This window comes from Prionailurus viverrinus, chromosome B1, assembly GCF_022837055.1.
Source record: "Prionailurus viverrinus isolate Anna chromosome B1, UM_Priviv_1.0, whole genome shotgun sequence".
NCBI classification, from domain to species: Eukaryota; Metazoa; Chordata; class Mammalia; order Carnivora; family Felidae; genus Prionailurus; species Prionailurus viverrinus.
In genome coordinates this window covers 86,963,331-86,982,252 of record NC_062564.1, presented here as the reverse complement: position 1 = coordinate 86,982,252, position 18,922 = coordinate 86,963,331, and the positions used below count along the sequence as shown (strand labels likewise).

At 34.7% G+C, this 18,922-nt stretch overlaps 1 protein-coding gene across 3 annotated transcripts in view; it reads left to right on the top strand.

The window, feature by feature from the left end:
* NAA15 (N-alpha-acetyltransferase 15, NatA auxiliary subunit) overlaps positions 1 to 15,731 on the top strand; it is an 84,418-nt gene extending 68,687 nt beyond the window's left edge. For 2 of the 3 annotated variants that reach the window (XM_047855130.1, XM_047855132.1), the window contains exons 16-20: positions 2,075 to 2,183; positions 4,110 to 4,208; positions 9,850 to 9,996; positions 11,369 to 11,466; positions 13,266 to 15,731. In XM_047855130.1, coding sequence (XP_047711086.1) covers positions 2,075 to 2,183; positions 4,110 to 4,208; positions 9,850 to 9,996; positions 11,369 to 11,466; positions 13,266 to 13,466 — 654 coding nt within the window. In that variant the 3' untranslated portion in view covers positions 13,467 to 15,731. The remainder of the gene's footprint in view (positions 1 to 2,074; positions 2,184 to 4,109; positions 4,209 to 9,849; positions 9,997 to 11,368; positions 11,467 to 13,265) is intronic. The other variant, XM_047855131.1, reaches the window with a different exon arrangement.
* The last annotated feature ends 3,191 nt before the right edge of the window (positions 15,732 to 18,922 follow it).

Below are 18,922 nucleotides of genomic sequence, written 5' to 3'. Positions count from 1 at the left end.
TCAAATCTTCATGACTCGTTGTAGTTTTTTTTAATATATGTGCTGCCAGAGCAGGTACTGGATGTAATTTTTTTTGAGTAACAAACGAGTATGCATAATTCTAGCAATTTCATCCAGTATTCCACTCAGTGAACATAGAACCCTAACTAAGTATGATAGAAGTATAACTACCATTTGTTTAGTCCCTGTCAGTTTCTGTGTGCATCTTCTCCTAGTGAGAACATTTTGCTACAGGGATTAGGATTTTGATACCTAATATATGGTTTTCATACATATAATGCAAATTAATGAGATATATATATATATATATATATATATATATATATATATATATATATATATATATGTCTTTACAACTTTAGGAATTTTCAAGGGTAGTTCTGTTGATTTTTTTTTTTTCTCCTGATCTTAAGCACTGATTTTAGAATTCATCCCTGTTGATAGGCTTTTGTGTATATAACCCTATACTTCATTTTGTATATATGAATGTAGAATGTAGTTAGCTTTATTGTGGTTATGGACATATGTTTAAGCACTCAGATTTAGCCTAACAAAATCTTCCCTTTGCAAGTAAGGCACAAGGAAACATGTAGAAATTTCAGATCCAGATCTCCTGTGGAGGCATGTATTCTCACTTACTAGAAATGCAGGCAGAATTTCCCTTTTATTTTTCCAAGTTCAAAAACTTGATTTCAGTAAGTATAATGTTTGTATGACTCAGCTGCCCTATATTCCTTGTATCCATTTTGTTAACAGCAGCCATATCTCCCTGGTGATAAATTACCCTGATCAGTACAGCAGTCTTCATTTCAAGCTTGATACAGCTCCATTACAATTTCAGTTTCCAGTTTTTTTACCTTCCTTGGTAGACATTTCTTCCCTGTATATCACAAATTCCAACTCAATAGGACATAGAATCATGGGAATAAGATAAGCAAAATATTAAAAATGTGTGAGAAAGACATACTTCTGAGGGCCCCTCTTTCCCCCTCTGTCTCCTGGTATCTACAGCTATTAGAGTGACAGTGCCATATATTGATTTCTTGTTCAGAGCACATACCTTTCAGAATAATGCCAGCTGCTTTACATGCTAGTAGTATACAGCAAATCTCATAGACATCAATTTTTTGTTCAACTTTTTTTTCCTTTTTAATACTGTGAAATCGTTTCCTTAGCCAGAAACTGTGTTGGTGAAACACAATTACCAAATTAGAAGAGGCATGTTAGACAGGTATAGCAAATCCAGATTCCATCAAGGATAAATTGTCACTGCCTCTGTCATGAGACAAGACAAACAGGCACAGATATTCAGTGCCTTTCTGATAAATATGGTATTGTTCCCCACCCACACCTCAGTCTACAGAGAAGAATCTTGTCTAAATACTCAGTCTAGAAGTGTAACAATAGCACAATTATGTAGTAAACATTATACCTGCCCAGTAATGATTAGAAGTATGTAATTAATATGACATTTATATAATTACTAAAGGGTGGTAGAGACAGAGTTCTATAAGTATAAATATTTTCATATGCCATCACACCATTAGCATGGCATTAGAATAAATATGAATTCTATAGAATTTGTATTATTAGAACAATGCAAGATGGAATCTTTTTTTTTTTAATAGCTTGATTGTACTTCACTTTGAGTTTAAAAAGAACGTTGACTCATCCTGTAATATTCTCCACCTCTCATTCTTACCCCTCTTCATCCTATTTAACATCTCTCCTCGGTTCCCATCCCCCCAACCCCACCCCAATTATCTTACCTGTTTATCTCACTGTCTTTCTTTCCCTGGTTCTGTTTTATCTTCATCTTCACTTGTTGGATAGTTTCTATTTAGAGATAATGTAATATCTGTGGTTAAAAACCAGCGAAGAGTTCTAGAGTTCAAAATCCCCTTCCTTTAGACTGTGGGGGGTTAAAATATGACAGTATTTCTGGGTGATGGGTAAGTGATTTTTACCAAAACAACAACAACAATAAAAAACCAGAAAGTGTTTTTAATGGAGAGAATAACATCATACCCCTCCATCTTGCTTCCATTTGTATAATATCTTTTATTTTTGTTAGGTTGAAACTCCATTGGAAGAAGCTATTAAATTTTTAACACCGTTGAAGAACTTGGTGAAGAACAAGATAGAAACGCATCTTTTTGCCTTTGAGATTTACTTTAGGAAAGGTAGGCAATTAGGGGATAGTGGCCCTGATAAAATTGATCACTGTATTTCTTAGATATAGTTACCCAAGTCCAGTAGCTTTACCAGTGTAGGATTTTTTGCCAATGCAGCTTCCTCACAGAAATGCGTGCTACATGTGCAAGATGTTGTGGGGAGGTATAATGATACTATTATCTCTTCTAGGACATTAAAATCAACAATAGATGAACATCCATAACTAGGATTAAGGTCATATGTAGTAATTGCCGTGTACTTGTGTGAATAAAGTTAATGACATAAAGCTTAGATTAGTGCCTGATACACAGTAAGCATTGAATAAATGTTGGTTTTTATTAGCTATTGTTACAAGATGTGGCGCTTAAGGTGTAATCTTGAAGGATGAATCATTTCTAAAAGAAGAGCTGGATAGAAAGGAAGAGGATGCTTTAAGAAAACACAAGTGTGTGTAAATAATGTAGAGGTTTCTGTATTGCCCAAACCAGATAGAAAATAAATGAAGGGTCTTGGTTGTCTTGTTTAGAATGCCTAAACTACATATAGATACTGATTTTGTGGAATTGAATTGCTGTAATCCAAGTGGTTCATTGAAAAAAAACTAAGTATATCATTAAGGGAAGGGAACAGAACTTGGTTAATAAGCTCTGACAGAAGGTTGTTGTTCCAAGCAGTGTAACTTACGTTCTACTTAAGGAGATGGAAAATGGTGCCCCTATAGAGTTTCCATTTAAAAATCATGTTTATCAAAGGTAATTAATAATGGGGAAAGGTTCTCATACAGCATTGCTTGAAAATAGGACAAAAAGCTATAGTTTGATTTTAATTTTTATTAAGATATTTACATGAATATGTATTATAGAAAAAAGGCCAGGAAGAAATAGATAAAAAAAATAACAGAAGGTCTCTTGATGGATTGAGTGATTACAGTGTTTTGTTATAATTCTGTTTTCCAAAATTTAGAAAATAAACTTTAGTAAATAGTCAAGTAATTTAGAAACTTTTAAAGAACAGTTAATTATAACTTCCTTTTTAACAAATATTCTTAAATGGAATACCGAAGTATAAAAAAGTTGTTCTGCTTGAAGTGAGGAAGGGGAATCTAAATTCCATTCAGTTGGCTTCTTGGTTGTGTTCTAAAGACCTCTGAAGGGCTCTTCAGCTGTTGGATTTCATTGTTGTGTGAAATGGGTAGTAAAGGGTATGGCAGTGTTTTTAGCTTTTTGAGTGTTGGGTAAGAGAAAAATGTCAGAGGAGCCTGGAGGTTTCAATTTTGTTATTTGGAGAACGGTACCAAATTAGGGAAGTCGTAACAAAGAGGAGGTAGTTATAGATGAGACTTGGAAGTTCAGTAAGTATTCAGGTGAAATTTCCATGGAACAGGTGGAAACACTACTAAAGCTGGGGAAACATGGGGGTGTGAGTATGGGGATAGTATAGAGAGAGCTTAGAAATCACTGAAAATAATAACCTTGGTAAATACTGTACTTTTTGAGGAGAAACAGGAGCCAAGGATTGATAGGAGAGGACAGTCAGATAGGAGGGAAACCATTTCACATGTCACAAAACCCAAGAAAGGAGATTCAAGTATAAACAATCAAGATTTATAAGTAGTGCAGAAGATCCCTTTATTCTGATTAAAGGAGGTTAAGAAGTGAGATGGCTTCAAATTTTGTTCCTATGGCATTAGTCCAAATATTGAATGCTATCTAATTTTTTTTGTACTTCATAAAACCTTTTTTCTTAAAAGAATATTGTGTGGAAATCATTAGCTAATGTTGCTAATCTGAGGAAATCATTTGCTTCACTTACGTTGCAGTTCAAATGTGATTGACTCTAAATTAGTTTCTCTATTTGTAAGATCTTAATCTTCCAAAGGAGGGCATCTTATTTTATCAAATGATCAAAATATATCTTACTTTTTCTTTTTATAGAAAAATTTCTTTTGATGCTACAATCAGTAAAGAGGGCATTTGCTATTGATTCTAGTCATCCCTGGCTTCATGAGTGTATGATTCGACTCTTTAGTACTGGTATGTTTTTGTTTTCCATTACTTAAGTATTTGGTTATAGTAGTTGATAGTGACTGTATAAGTGATCTATATAAGCTTGTCATAAACTTAATCATTTTAAAGCTGTTGGGTATTAAATTAGCTAAGGGGAAAAGCAGGGTTCTTTTCTTTGTGATGAAGGTATTTATTTTAAGGCTAGAAATGTTACTTGATTTTGATAATAGAATTGTTTAGTCCAGATATTTGAGAATCACCTTTGTTTCTGTTTCTAAAAAGTTAACACGTAAGTTGAAATTGTGAATCATATTCGTTATGTAAAGCTTTTAGTAAATTGTTCTAAAATTGAAGAATCTCTTTGAAATTGACTAGCTGTCTCCTTATTTATCTGTCTTCAGAATTCTTTGTCATAAAATTTTTGTTAATAAATACAGGTTTAAAAGAACTTTAAGACAATCATTGTACTTTTCAGATATTTTCACAATAAGATCCATATACTACTTCTAACATAAAGTAGAACTATAGAATTTTAGAGAGTAAAAGGTAGAATGTTATGCTAATTGTTTTTCATTTTAGTAATAGTTGAGAAATATGGGACCCTAAAAGATTAAATGACTTATTCAAGGTAACATAAATAATTAGTAATGAAGCAGGGATGAGAGCTCAGGTTTTCATATTGTTCTTTCTACTACCACAAGAGCTTGAAATTTAGAGTAAAGTACTCCTGTAGTCAAGTGGTGGTGGTGGTTTGAGTTTTAAGTGAATAGAGAAGGGAAATTGAATTTTTAATAGAACAGTCTGCAAATACTATTAAGTTACCTGTCTCATTGCTAAATACTCAGCCACATATGAATCCATACATACCTGGAAATAATGAGATTAAACCAGACATCCCAGTCAGTCTTTTGAAAAATGTTTAATTGTCCTCCCGATGAAGAAAGTTGTTTTGGGGGTGCCTGGGTGGCTCAGTCAGTTAAGAGTCCAACTTTGGCTCAGGTCATAATCTTGTGGTCCGTGGGTTTGAGCCACACGTCAGACTCTGCTGACAGCTCAAAGCCTGGAGCCTGCTTCGGAGTCTGTCTCTCCCTCTTTCTCTGCCCCTCCTCTGCTCGTTCTCTGTCTCTCTCCCTCTCAAAAATTAATAAACTAAAAAAATAAAAACACAAACCTTGTGTTGACTTCTAAGAAAAAGTAAATCCTTATTTAAAGTATATTTATGCCTGTCAAAAAAAAAATGATTCCTGTTATAGACACTGAACTGTTTTTTAGTGTTTTTAATTCTGAAAGTAAAAAATAACATAACCACCTCATAAAATAGAAGAAGGAATTGCTATTCTTAGAGAAAATAGAGAAATTTCTTTCTAGTGTTTTCATATTAAAATTTGTTTGAAGTCATGAGTCCGAAAATTAAGGCCAGGAATAATGGTCTTAAATCCATTCTTGCTTAGGATGGAGTGCACTTAAATTGTTCTCAAAATTAACATGAACACTTTGTTCTTGTATAATCAACTCTTTCCTAAAAGGTAGTAGTAAAATAATATATAGAAGTCTTATGGATTTGGAGACTTCCCTCTGAAATATGAATTAAAAGTGGCATATTTAAATGTATTTGCTTATAGTAAGTATGTGGATTGATGAACATATGACTGTTGTCTTAGAACAGTTATATTAGGAACAAAAATGCTTCAGAAGAACAAAGAAAGGCAGAATGGTCCTGATGTAAGAGTTAGAATTATTTAGTTAGCTGTGAGCTGTATCCGTAGCTTCCAGACATTGTCTGGAAGAGTAACAAAGTAATCCTTATTTTGACTAAATTTAGGCATTAAAGCAGTGATAATTTGGAGTGATAAAGATGCACTGTCTTTAAAAGGCCTTCAAGAATTTGGGTACAGTTGTGTAGTATGTAAAAGTATTTGTGCAACCACAGACACCCAGAGTAGGGGCATCTTTGATATACCCCACAAGTTTCCTTTAATAAAACTGATAGCTTTGGTAGTTTTAAAATAAGATTTAACTTTGAAGTAATTTTTCAAGAACACATTTGTCATGTCAAGTTATATTTTACTAACTGCTTCTTTACAAAGAAACCCTTACAACAGTTCTTCTTGGGGAATATGGGGAAAAAACGGTGCCTTGACACCTATTTTATTATAGAAACTTCTCTAAGTAAATATTCATTTTAGCCTGGTTATGAATACCCTTCCAAATCTTCAGAATGTTGTTATACTACCAGTGTAATTAGTATCTGCTGCCTAAACTAATTTACCATATACGTCAATCTTCCTCTCTGCTTTTTAATTATGAGGATGATTTGGTATGTGCCCTTTTCAAGTTTTTCACTTTTTCTTAAAGTTGTAGGATTTAAAGCAATTTAAACTACATTTCTGCTTGGTACTACATTTCTGCTTGGTACATTTCTGCTTGGTACATTTAGGGATTCAGTTGTTTATTATTCCCTTACATACTTTTAAAAAAAATCACTGTTTGGTCACCTTGATCTACAGTGAATCTTACATCTTTTCTTCTCTCATTTGTACAAACCCATTTCTTCCTTTTATCTGCAGATTATTTTTCTTCTGTGCTTATGTATTTCTCCCCAAAAGCTTTGTTGATCCTCTTATTTAAACTATTTTACCCTTTTGAATGGTAATCACTTAGTAGGTTGTGCTTTAGAGCCTAGTAGTGAGTAGTCATTATCTTGCACAGAATGTGAGCATTTTCTACCCAAATTATTAACAAAACAGGGAGCTAGCCTAGGAACCCAGAGAAATTCTTTTGGCTAAGAATCTACCCCTTTTTCAGTGCGACTTTTAACCATTGACAATTACTAAATTAATCCAGTCTGCTAATAAGCTCAGAGCATGAACCAAACATTATTTTAATTTTAGGATGTCAGAGGATTCAGAAGCCTCTCATAAAAAGTTTTACTCCCCTTCCCTCAATTATTATTTTTCCTTGATTCACAAGACTTACTATTGTATCATAAGGTAACAAGGAAACTAATTCAGTAGTCTCAGATGTTTTATTTTCCTGAGACCTCAATATTTTTTTGTTCATTTTAGTCACTTTCAAAGGACTTTTAGATTGGTTCATCCCCTACTAATCTTTAGTAATAAAAGCTTACGTAGTAGACCTGTGATGCATGAGGTTGCCCCTTTCCTGAAAGACATAGGTAATATTGCATTACACAGAATTCATACAACTTTCTGAGTCTTACTGCAGTTGAATTTTTTTTTTTTTTAAATTAGTATCTTCCTGGAAATTATAGTGCCAATCTACATAGTGTAGGGGAGCTAACAATCAGCCTCAAACATTTTGTGACTTGGGGAGGAAATGTTTTTGGAAATAGCTATTAGTGGAAGTTCGGAGTTATATAAATATTTCTTCTTTATACATCCTGAATATATATATTTGTTTTTAATTGTGTGGGCTTTTTTCTTTTTTCTTAAAGCAGTTTCGATTTTTCTGGGGGATTATTTTAATCTGAGGAAAACAAATTAATGAAGGTAATAAAAAACATGAAAAGCATAGCGTCCACTTACAACCAACTATAATGTAACTATACAGTTACTTTCCCATCTGCATATAGTGTCCCGAAAGCACTTCATTCAAACCAGTAAGGCCCATGGATATAACATTTTTTTTTAGAAGACCTGTGTTTTTTTGATACAATAGTCATTGTGATTGGCTATAATCTGCTTTACCAACTTTTCTTTCTGTTTGCACTCGCGCGCTCCTTGAAATCTGTTGATAAGTTGCCAAAATCAAGTTACAAGTACAGCCATAATGGAGATTAAGCAAAATTCCTTAATAACTCATTTATTCGAACCACCCAATTCAATAGAATGATAGAAGAAATGCTATTTAACTAACAAAGGACACAGCGATCAGTTATTCAGTTACTAATTATGTGTAGACTATTTCAGAGATGTTAACCACTCAAGAATTCAGTGTGTTTAAACATGGTGTAGTGATCCATTAGACAATAAGTGGGCCATTACTACCATTTGAAAGCCTAATATAGAAATATACTATAGAGCAGAGGGGCACCTGGGTGGCTCAGTTGGTTGAGTGTTGGACTTTTGATTTCAGCTCAGATCATGATCCCAGGGTCTTGGGATCAAGCCCCCAGTTGGGTTCTGCACTGAGGGTGCAGCCTGCCTGAGATTCTCCCTCCCTCCCTCTCTCTCTCTCTCTCTCTCTCTCTCTCTCTCTCTCTCTCTTTCTCTCTTTCTCTCTTTCTCTCTCTCCCCTTCCCTCCCTCCCTCCCTCCCTCTCCCCTTCTGCCCCTTTCCCCCCGCCCACTCAACGCTCTCTCACTCTCTCACTCTTAAAAAAAAAAGAATAGAGTAGAAAATACCAGAATGCATGGCACAAAATTAAGGTTAGTATTCCATGAAACTTTTGCTTCACATAGTAATTTATGTATATAGGATACATATTCAGCAGTACAAATGGTTGTTGTCCACATTTTAAGCGACCACCATAGTTCCTAACCATGAGGAAAATATATTTTCAATCTGTAACAAAAATAATAACTGTACTTTATTGAATTATATATTTAGCTATTATATAATTAACTTTAAAAAATGTAACTTTTCTGGGGCACCTGGGTGGCTCAGTTGGTTAGGTGACAGACTTCGGCTCAGGTCATCATCTTGCAATTTGTGAGTTCTAGCCCCGCGTTGTGCTCTGTGCTGACAGCTGAGAGCCTGGAGCCTGCTTCAGATTCTGTGTCTGCCCCTCCCCTGCTCACGCTCTGTGTCTGTCTGTCTCTCAATAATAAATAAACGTTAAAACAATTTTTTTTTAAAAATGTAACTTTTCCTTACTGTGATCCTTTTAGGTTAGATAGCTCCTCAGTTTTACGGTTCAAGAAATAAGTTCAGAGAGGTTGTGACTTGTTCAAGCCTAGATCCATACCCAGGTCTTTCTGGCTCAAAGCTTCAAACTGTCTGTCTATACCAAAATAGTAATGAAAAAAGCATACTAACATTCAGTCAGAGAGGTTAGGGGTTCAGCTTTTCCATCTCTGAATCCCAAGGCCTGGGAATATGCTTATCAGAGTGTATTCATTATAGGAAAATACTTTGGTGGTCCTTTGGAGTTTATTATATAGTGATAACTAAATTTATGTAGCCCTTGCAAATAAAGGTCAATGAAGTCAGTCATGTTTTCTTTTAAAATTAATAAATTTTGTAATGCCTTACTTGGGTATAGAATATGGAGAAGGTGAAGAAAATCCTCTTGTCTTCCGCACTGCATAATTGCTGTGACATTATTTATCAGGTGGGTGCCATCAGAGCCCTACTTTATAAATTTGTTTTAACGTTGAGGGGGCCAGCCCCTAAGAGCTTAGAAGACTATGGAACTACATCTTTTGTTATTTGTTTTGCATTTTGTTTTGTTTTGTTTTGTTTTTCTGGAAATGAATCATTTATCAGTGAAATGTCTTTGAATGCTGTTAGAAAAATTATTATTTTCCTGATACACATTTTTTTACATTTATATGGTAAGCTCTTTACATGTTGAATTATAAGTAGGTTCATTTAATCTTTACATGTAATTGCTTTGTTTCATTGGCCTCATCAAGTAATTTCTTTACTTCTGCAAATCATATCAGAGTATCTGACTGCTAATAGAATTTTGTTTTTAATTTGTTCAGCAGTGTGTGAAAGTAAAGATTTACCTGATACAGTTAGGACAGTATTAAAACAAGAAATGAATCGTCTTTTTGGAGCAACAAATCCAAAGAATTTTAATGAAACTTTTCTGAAAAGGAATTCTGATTCATTGCCACACAGATTATCAGGTAATCACTTCATTTTCTTTTTATCTTAGCCTTCTAAAATAATTTTAGTTTTTATTTTAATGGATTCATGACAAGGTTACACATTTCTCACATGGAAGAGGCATTGTGTGTATGTCACATTTTAATCGTAAGAACAGAGGCAGCTTAAATATGCTTCCTATAAATTTTTAAATTTCTTAAAATTATTACTGTGAATCAAGGTCAGTAGTTTCTTCTGGTTCAGCATAGGCTTTTTACAAAGAAGCAATATAACTTCATTTAACTATATATTACATATAAGGAAGGAGGGGCTTTCTTTGTTTTTTCTTTCTCCTCCAACATGCTCTTAAGATTCACTTGGATGTGACCATCAGCTTCTATTTTTCATGCTTATAAGATATTAAATTGGACAGTGCAAAACACCTAAAATCATTTCATAGGCAAAGGTCTGTGCTAGCAGTCCAAAATCTGGACTTGATGGGATCGTATGGGTAGTGCTTTAGTAGGATGCTTTTAGAATACCTGGCTAAGAAGGCCAGCAGCTTTCTATGCCTTTGTAGAATTCTGAATTCAGATTTTTGGCTCATGCCATCAAGTTTGAGTATCTCTCTCCTCCCATGTTCCCACAACCCCAACCCCCCAGGCCCTCCACTCCTACACACATTAAATGGAGTATTCCCTACAGCCCCAAATTATGGGGTTTGTTTGTTTGTTTGTTTCGAGAGAGTGCAAGTGAGGAGAGGGGCAGAGGGAGAGAGAGCAAGAGAGAGAATCCTGAGAGTCTCCAGGCTTAGTGCAGAGCCCGACACAAGGCTCAATCCCACAACTCTGGGATCATGACCTGAGCCGAAATAAGAGTGGGACACTTGGGGCACCTGGGTGGCTCAGTCACTTAAGTGTCCAACTTTGGCTCAGGTCACGATCTCGCTGTCTGTGGGTTCGAGCCCCATGTCAGACTCTGTGCTGACAGCTCAGAACCTGGAACCTGCTTCAGGCTCCCTATCTCTCTGCCTCTCCCACATTTCTCTGTCTCTCTCTCAAAAAAAAAAAAAAAGTGGGACACTCAAACAACTGAGCCACCCAGGCACCCCTGTTCAGTTTAGAAAGAAGAAAAATCCATGTTCCCACTACACAAAAACAACTATCATTAGAATATTTGTATTTCTTCATAGTTTTTTACCTTAATCATTCTCCTAGTTTAGACGGTTAAGCTATTTCTGATCTATCCTCTCATGATTTTTTTGGTTTATTTCAAATGGCTTTTCCCACTTTTCTAATAAAGTGCCACACTCTGTGTGCACATATATGTTATATTTGATATTTGAATGAATAGAGGATAAGATGCTGGTTGTACTTTAAAATAAAAAAATTTTTCTTTTTTCTTCTCATTTAGCTGCCAAAATGGTATATTATTTAGATCCTTCTAGTCAGAAGCGAGCTATAGAGTTGGCAACAACACTTGATGAATCCCTCACTAACAGAAACCTCCAGGTAAAGTTTTTCATAATCTCTCTGAAGAATACCTCACTACTTTCTGTTTCTCTTTTCACAAAGAGAATACATTTACCAAATAATTGTTTTTTTGTTAATTATGCATATTATTCACCAAGCCATTATGAATCCACATCAGAAACTAACCCTATCTTAAATTTATTTAGGATTGTCTGTGTGTGCACATGCACAGTAGGCTACTTGGCCTTCAAGAACTAGTTCCACATCTTTATTTAAAATACTTTTTCTAGGAATCTGTTTTAGTAAAATTTTATATATATGAATATATATATGAATATATATAATATATATATAATATATATATAAATATATATTTATATATGAATATATATTATATATATAATATATATATAAATTATATATATATGAATATATATAATATATATAAATTATATATATGAATATATATAATATATATATAATATATATATAAATTATATATATATGAATATATATAATATATATAATATATATAATATATATATAATATATATAAATATAATATATAATATATATATACACACACACACGTCTTACTAATATAATATATAATATATATATAATATATAATATATATAATAATATATATAATATATAATATATATTATATATAATATATATAATTCATAATATATATGAATATATATAATATATAATATATAATATATATAATATATATATATAATATATATATTATATATTATATATAATATATATATATAATATATATAATATATATTCCATAGTTAATTTTAGATTTTGGTTCATTCCTGTCTCTACATTTCTGACCAAGCAGTAGTCTCAGTGAAGATTCTGACATATTTAAGATGTACATACCAGGGATCAAATCAAAACACTCATTTTATAACTTGTAATGTACCTTGAAATATAAAAGATACATGGATATGTTTTGCAAGATACTGATTTTAGTTTAGCCTAAAAACAAAGGACATAGCGCTACTTCCTATGATAATTGGCCAGATAAAGCATTTGATATAGTCCTTTAATAGCAAATGAAGGAACACTTTTAAGAAAGAAACATTTGACTTATTGATTGCTAATTAATACATCATTTAGATTATAACATTTCTAGACTGGCAAAGTTTGTTGGATACTATATATCTGCAAACTACATGTTTTCCAAGTGAAAAGATAAAGAAAACATGAGGAATGTAAGTTAACATGCATCATTTTAAAATCTAAGAATATCTCCCAAGGGGTTTGGTTCAAACAGTTACCAATTTTCATGAACAAATTTTTCTTGCATATATGCCCTTTGGTTTGAGACCCTCCCTTTCCTCTCAGTGGACAAACCTTTAATTAATACAGAGCTGAAAAGCAATGTTTGATACCACCAGCTGTCTCTAAGCCTCTTAAAGAAAAAAAAAAAAACTAAAGAGCTTAAGCTCAATACCTGACATTAGCGTGGAAAAGTTGACATTTATACACAGAGCCTGCCTGGGTTGAAGCATAGTTGCCACCTGGGGTCAAGCACTTGCTGAGAGTGAGTGTGTCTTTAAATGTAGCCGCTGCATATCTTGCTTGCCCCACATTAGTCCTGGCCCTGTTTATAAATTCGTCCTTTGTATAAGCCCTGCGATTCTGAAGAAACTATTTCTTAGGGATTGAATATGCGGGGATAGAATGCTTTCTGTGTCTTCAATATGTACATTTGCCTTTTGCTTAGAAAATGTGTTGATAATGAAATGTCTAATAAATTCACAGTAAAAAACTTTGTTTTTGGACAAGTTATAATATTACCTTTTCTCTTTCTTTAGACATGTATGGAGGTATTAGAAGCCTTGTGTGATGGTAGCCTAGGAGACTGTAAAGAAGCTGCTGAAGTTTATAGAGCAAATTGTCATAAGCTTTTCCCTTATGCTTTGGCTTTCATGCCTCCTGGATATGAAGAGGATATGAAGATCACAGTTAATGGAGATAGTTCTGCAGAAACTGAAGAACTGGCCAATGAAATCTGAACATCATTAAACAAGCAAATGGAATGACTTTGGACCATATCTAGTGTATAATATTTTTGTCACGCACCTGCTGCATTGCTCTAACTTACACAGAATGAGAAGAGTAAATGTTCTTGCCTTCAAATAGTGTTTTACGTTTTTTATCCTGCTGAAAAAGTATATATAAAATATCTAACGTATTACAGGATATAGGTTCAGTTTCTTAAAAAATTAAAAGCTGCTAAAATTGAGGGATTAAAAAAAAAGATACCTTATTCTATTCCTACCTACCCACCCATGTTTTTTAACTAATTTATATAAAATCTGGAGGCTGTTACAGCTAACAAAGCAGGTGTGTGGCAGAAATATTACTTTAAAATTTGTCTTGTGAGATTTTACTATATCTCAGACAGCATAAATGCTGTTTTAGCACTGGATTCTTTCACTGAGCACAAAGAGTTGTTGGGGCTTTAGCATCTGACTGATTTTGTTACGGGGTTGATTCTGACCATAGGAAGTATGCAATGTGAATCACTATTTACAGAGAAACCTACAACAGATGCTTGATGTTGTAGAAGCTGGGACATATAGATACCAAGCAGAATTTCTAAGAAACCTAGAGGGTGTTCAATATGCTTGTTGTGTTTCCAAAATTCACTGTACATGATCAGTTTGGTGTTCTTGTACCACAGTTTTTAACTGAAGGAACCAGTTGGAACAATCTCAATTTTAACTAAAACTTGAAGAACTAAAATAGCAATGCAAACCTTTCAGCATTGTTTTGGCCAAACTTGTTAAAACTGTAATGCAAGAACCAAATGCACTGTGATGTGGCACCAACTAATTAGCACGCATGAATTTTTTCACCCAAGAGTGAAAAAAGAAAATCTACCATGGCTTGAAGTTAAAGAGCAGAACTCCTGACTACCATTCTATGACTGATCAAGAGACTAATAGTTAAAAACCTCAGCAGGCCTTGTTCACGATATGCAGAAAAAAAGTGCTGCAGTTTAGATACCTCTGGAATTTTTCCACAGTGTCACAGGTTTGTAATACTTGAAGCCCTACATTTCTAAGAATATATTTCTTGCTCAGTTGTTTCAGGCAAGCCCAAGACTTTGTAATTTTTAAAGGGCCCAAGATTTTTTTTTTTTTTCAATAACAGACCAGCTTCTTTTTCCTGCAGTTACAGATGTAATTTCCTTTTTGTTGTCAAACATAAGGTACCAAATATGATGCAATAAATTGTTTTGAAAAACAGTTGTGTGAATATTTCAACTAATCTGTGTTGGGCTTCTGTGAAAATACACAGGTGGAAACAGAGGTGCAAGCCAGAGGCAATGTAACGTGCTGTAAAATGAGCGCAGATGGTTGCGTTCGCTGCGGGCTGAGTGCCGGTGTCAGGGGATTCCGTAATGCAGGTGTAGTGCTGCTCCTGCATGAAGCTTTCCTTGAGGGCGAGGATGGTGGCAGGTACTATGAATGTAATTCCTAATTTCCTAATTTGAAAGGAAGCTGAGAACTGCGATTTTGATGGAGAGACTGAGCCTTACGATGATAAACCTGTATACTGAGAACTGGCCTCAGGCTCAATATCCTCGTTGCGTTTGCAAGATCTGAGCAAATAAGATTAAGTAAAATGAATCAATTGTATATATGATTGATCTTTTTGTGGTACTTTTAGTTTCTAGGGCATATATTCTAAAGGGAATTTTCAGGAGACCTGATCCTTCTACTGATTGAACAGTTGTGCTAAACTCAACCTTTCATAGTACGTGGCCTGCATTCTGCGTCCCGGTCTAACGATTTAGTGATGTAAAGAGAAGTACAAGCCGAACTCCAGTGCTTTGTTCCGTTTTATTAACTGGCCCTGTCTCAGGAACATCTTCACAGATGGCAAACAACAAACAAAAAAAACCCCACCACCACCACAAACTTTTTTTCAACTTCTCCTATGAGTGGCAACCGAAGTTCTCATTGTTGGGAAAGAACACTAGTGCTACCTCTGCCACTACTGAGGTGTTGGGAGGAGGCACCAGCCATACGATAGGGGGTGTTTATGTGTGAATTCTGTTTCAACTCTACTGTATATTGAAATGAAGTTCATATATTTGTCTTGACAATGTTCAACTGATGTAGACTGTCTTAGAATGAAAATTCGTAAATACTCAGAACTCTTGATGCAGATTCCACCCGTGAGGAGCTAAAATTCCTAACATGTATATTGTACTCCGACCCAATTTTACTGGAACTATTGAATAAATATTTTATTTTCTTTCAGGTTTACTTGATAGTGGATACATTGTCTGGTGTCAGAGGACCTTGACAGGGTTCGTTTTATGTCCAGACAGCACCCCCGAAACATTGTACTGTACTGTCTTGCTCTGAGTAGTATCGACTGGATCATCCCACATTTGCCTCATTCACTCTATTAATTCCAAATGATACTGTGGGGGGAAACAGGGTTAGAAAAACAAGTGGGAAAAAAATGCAGTGATGTTGTATTCTAAACAAGTGCCTTATGTTTATTGCTGAGAACTGGTGTTAACAACCCTTTTCAGAAGAAAGGGTCCCTTGACCTGTATTAACATAGGAAAGTAAAGTTATTTTTGTTTTTCTTTATATTTACTACTCTTGTCATTTCTCATTTAAAAATTAAGATCTGACCAGGTTAGTTTACTCAGCTTTAATTAGATAGTTGAGTCCTACGTTTTCAACATTTTTCTGTATTTACGATGCACAAAAATAAAGCGTGATCTCTACTAGCATGGCTAAAAGTAGTCCCAATATTAGTGAATAGCTTTTCTGTGGGTTTTATGAGGCCTTTGTCTTTCAGGGGTGTTTGTACTCCACGGTGTGCTGCTGTTAGGGCTGTGAGACGAAGGCTATGATTGTAAGAGGCCAGACAAGCATGGTCTAGTTTCAGGTAGGTGACAATAAATTCAGGGAAGTCTCTGTCCTGCACAGTTTGTAGGAATATTTCAGTTGCCATGTGTAGCATCTGTTTGGGACAGGTAAAAAAGTGAAGTGTTGAATTTTCCTACAAGACACACACACACACACACACACACACACACACACGTCTTACTAATTACTAGCCTTAAATTTTGAAATAACTCTTACTAAGAGAATGGAAAGAAAGACCAACCTGTCCAGTGGAAGGTAGGCTTCCTGTTCAGCTCATGCTACACTCCTTTAAGTTACAGGCAAGGTTTCTTGATGCCATTCAATCCACTGCCAAACCTACATTAAAAACAGTCGCATGAAATGGCTGTGTTGCCCCACAGGGAGCTGAAACCTTGTTTTGTTCCAATTTGGATGATTAGAAATCTCACTATTTATAGCAATAAGACATTTTTGCAAAAGGTTATTTATTGAAGTGTACTTTTTTTTACCTTTTAGTATGCAACCTACAGGGTGGATGTCAAAAGGATTGGTAGCGTGCAGGAGATTCTGGAGAAAATGTTCACATTTCAGTAAAGGAGGAGATTATTTGTCGTGTACTGTAGGTTGTACAGCTGATGTAACATTGCTACCTCCCCTCAAGACCTGCTTCTTTTATGATAACATAAAGATGGGCAGGAGGAAAGGGAGCAGTATGCGGTAGGAAAGCAGGTCTTAAAGTTTCCAGCCTCTCCGTTTATCCAGTTGTCTTTGAAAGGACACCATCTTGGGATTGAAGCCAGAAGAAAAAAAATGGTAGTTTAAATTAGAACTTGTATGAAATTGTCAACTATAGACAAGCTTAGTATCTTAAATGTTCAGTGCTCTTTATAGAGTTCTATACGCCAAAAACAGTATAGACTTGGTTTCGAGGTGGCTTTAGTGAAAGTGGAGTTGATACTTGGCAATCCGACAAGACTGGAAAGTAGTTGTTACAGCTTTTATATTAGACCTTTGTGTCTATTTTAACAGTCTATTATTTCACACAAGTGGTACAGTTCTTAACTGAAATAATTGACCTTGATGAATATGTGATGAAAAGTTTCCTGTATGTTAAGATTCTGCTTTTGCTAAATCAGCTTGGCCTCAAGAAGTACAAATGATCCTCTTGTTTGGAAACAACATAGGAGCAAAGGGATTTCTGGAATATGATTTGGGTCCATAGCTTGCTTTCAGCTGATAATTACATTTCCCTTCTATATCTAGTTACTTGTGTGTTGTCTTAACAAACAAGAAGCCTTTCGCCATACCGTTCTGTGATATCTTTCCAGTCTACTATAGTTTCCTGAAGGGGTATCATGAACTTGCCCTTGTTTACTTTCATCTGTAGGTTTATCGGGTCCATATACCGGTGCTTGATGCTTCATCACACTTGAGATAGGCACTAGGTTTTCTAAAGTGCTCTTCCAAAACATTGGTGTTTTCTTCGTTAATGATGAATAAATTGGCCACCACTTTTCATCTTTCTTTCAAACTACTTGTTTTCCAGTAGTCAGACTGCTGGTTGATATCTTTAAAAATGAGAATGGAGCCATTTAAGAAGTAAATAGTAAATATCTCCCAGATCCTTTAAGTTCTGAACTCTGGAATGTGAAATACTAATTCTTCCTTTCATTAACTTAATAAAAAAATTTACTGTATATTAATAACAGTAATAGAAGTATTTAGAAACCTGTATTCAGCTAGCATTGTTTACTGTTAGCATAATTTGTTTAGATGTTCACTGAGGAGGACCTCAGAAGCCACCTGTTTAACTTGTGATTTTTGTTTAGAACTTAAAAGTTTTATTTTAAGAGCCTGCTTGTTATTTCAAGCATTCCATTGCACTTAGCATTTTTCATTCACCTGCTAGGATGCTCTTTACTTGAGAGAAATGTCTAAATACAGTATGAAGTTAAATGACTAATGCTTTGTTCAGACTCCTGTAAATCCATTTCTAATGTATGAAATCTTAAGGATTTACACTGGGTACATTTTAGTATGGGGGTATAATAACTAGGACAGTACATAGTAGGTATTCAAATCCTTGTTAAATTTGCTGTGAATATTAATATTGCCCTACAGATTGTAGAAAACAGCAATAAAGTACTGTTAACTTTCAGGTCACCTACAAAGGCTCACAAATTTTTTATCCCGTACCTGTGACTTAAGAGTATTCTCATTCATCCTTCCCCCTGTGCCTCTCTGTTGGTCTCAGGAATTTCCTCAAAATACCACAGATCCATTATGTTTTTACTTCGGTTGAATACATCTCTCACATCTAATTTTTGCTTTTTTCCTATAGTTTGTCAGTGGAATGGTTGTGACTGGCCTTGTAGGAAGCAAGATGAGTGGGACCATTCTCTAACTTTTTCAGTTGCCTGGTCATTGTTGCATAAGTTGCGAGTAAATCTACTCACATCCTTCGTGTCTTTAGCAACCAGCCACCCACCTAAACATCACATCAGTGGAATTAAGTCACTACAGAGATTGTCATTCAGTAGTTGCTTTTCATCTTTCAAATAGTATGAGGAGACAGATGACACACACACCAA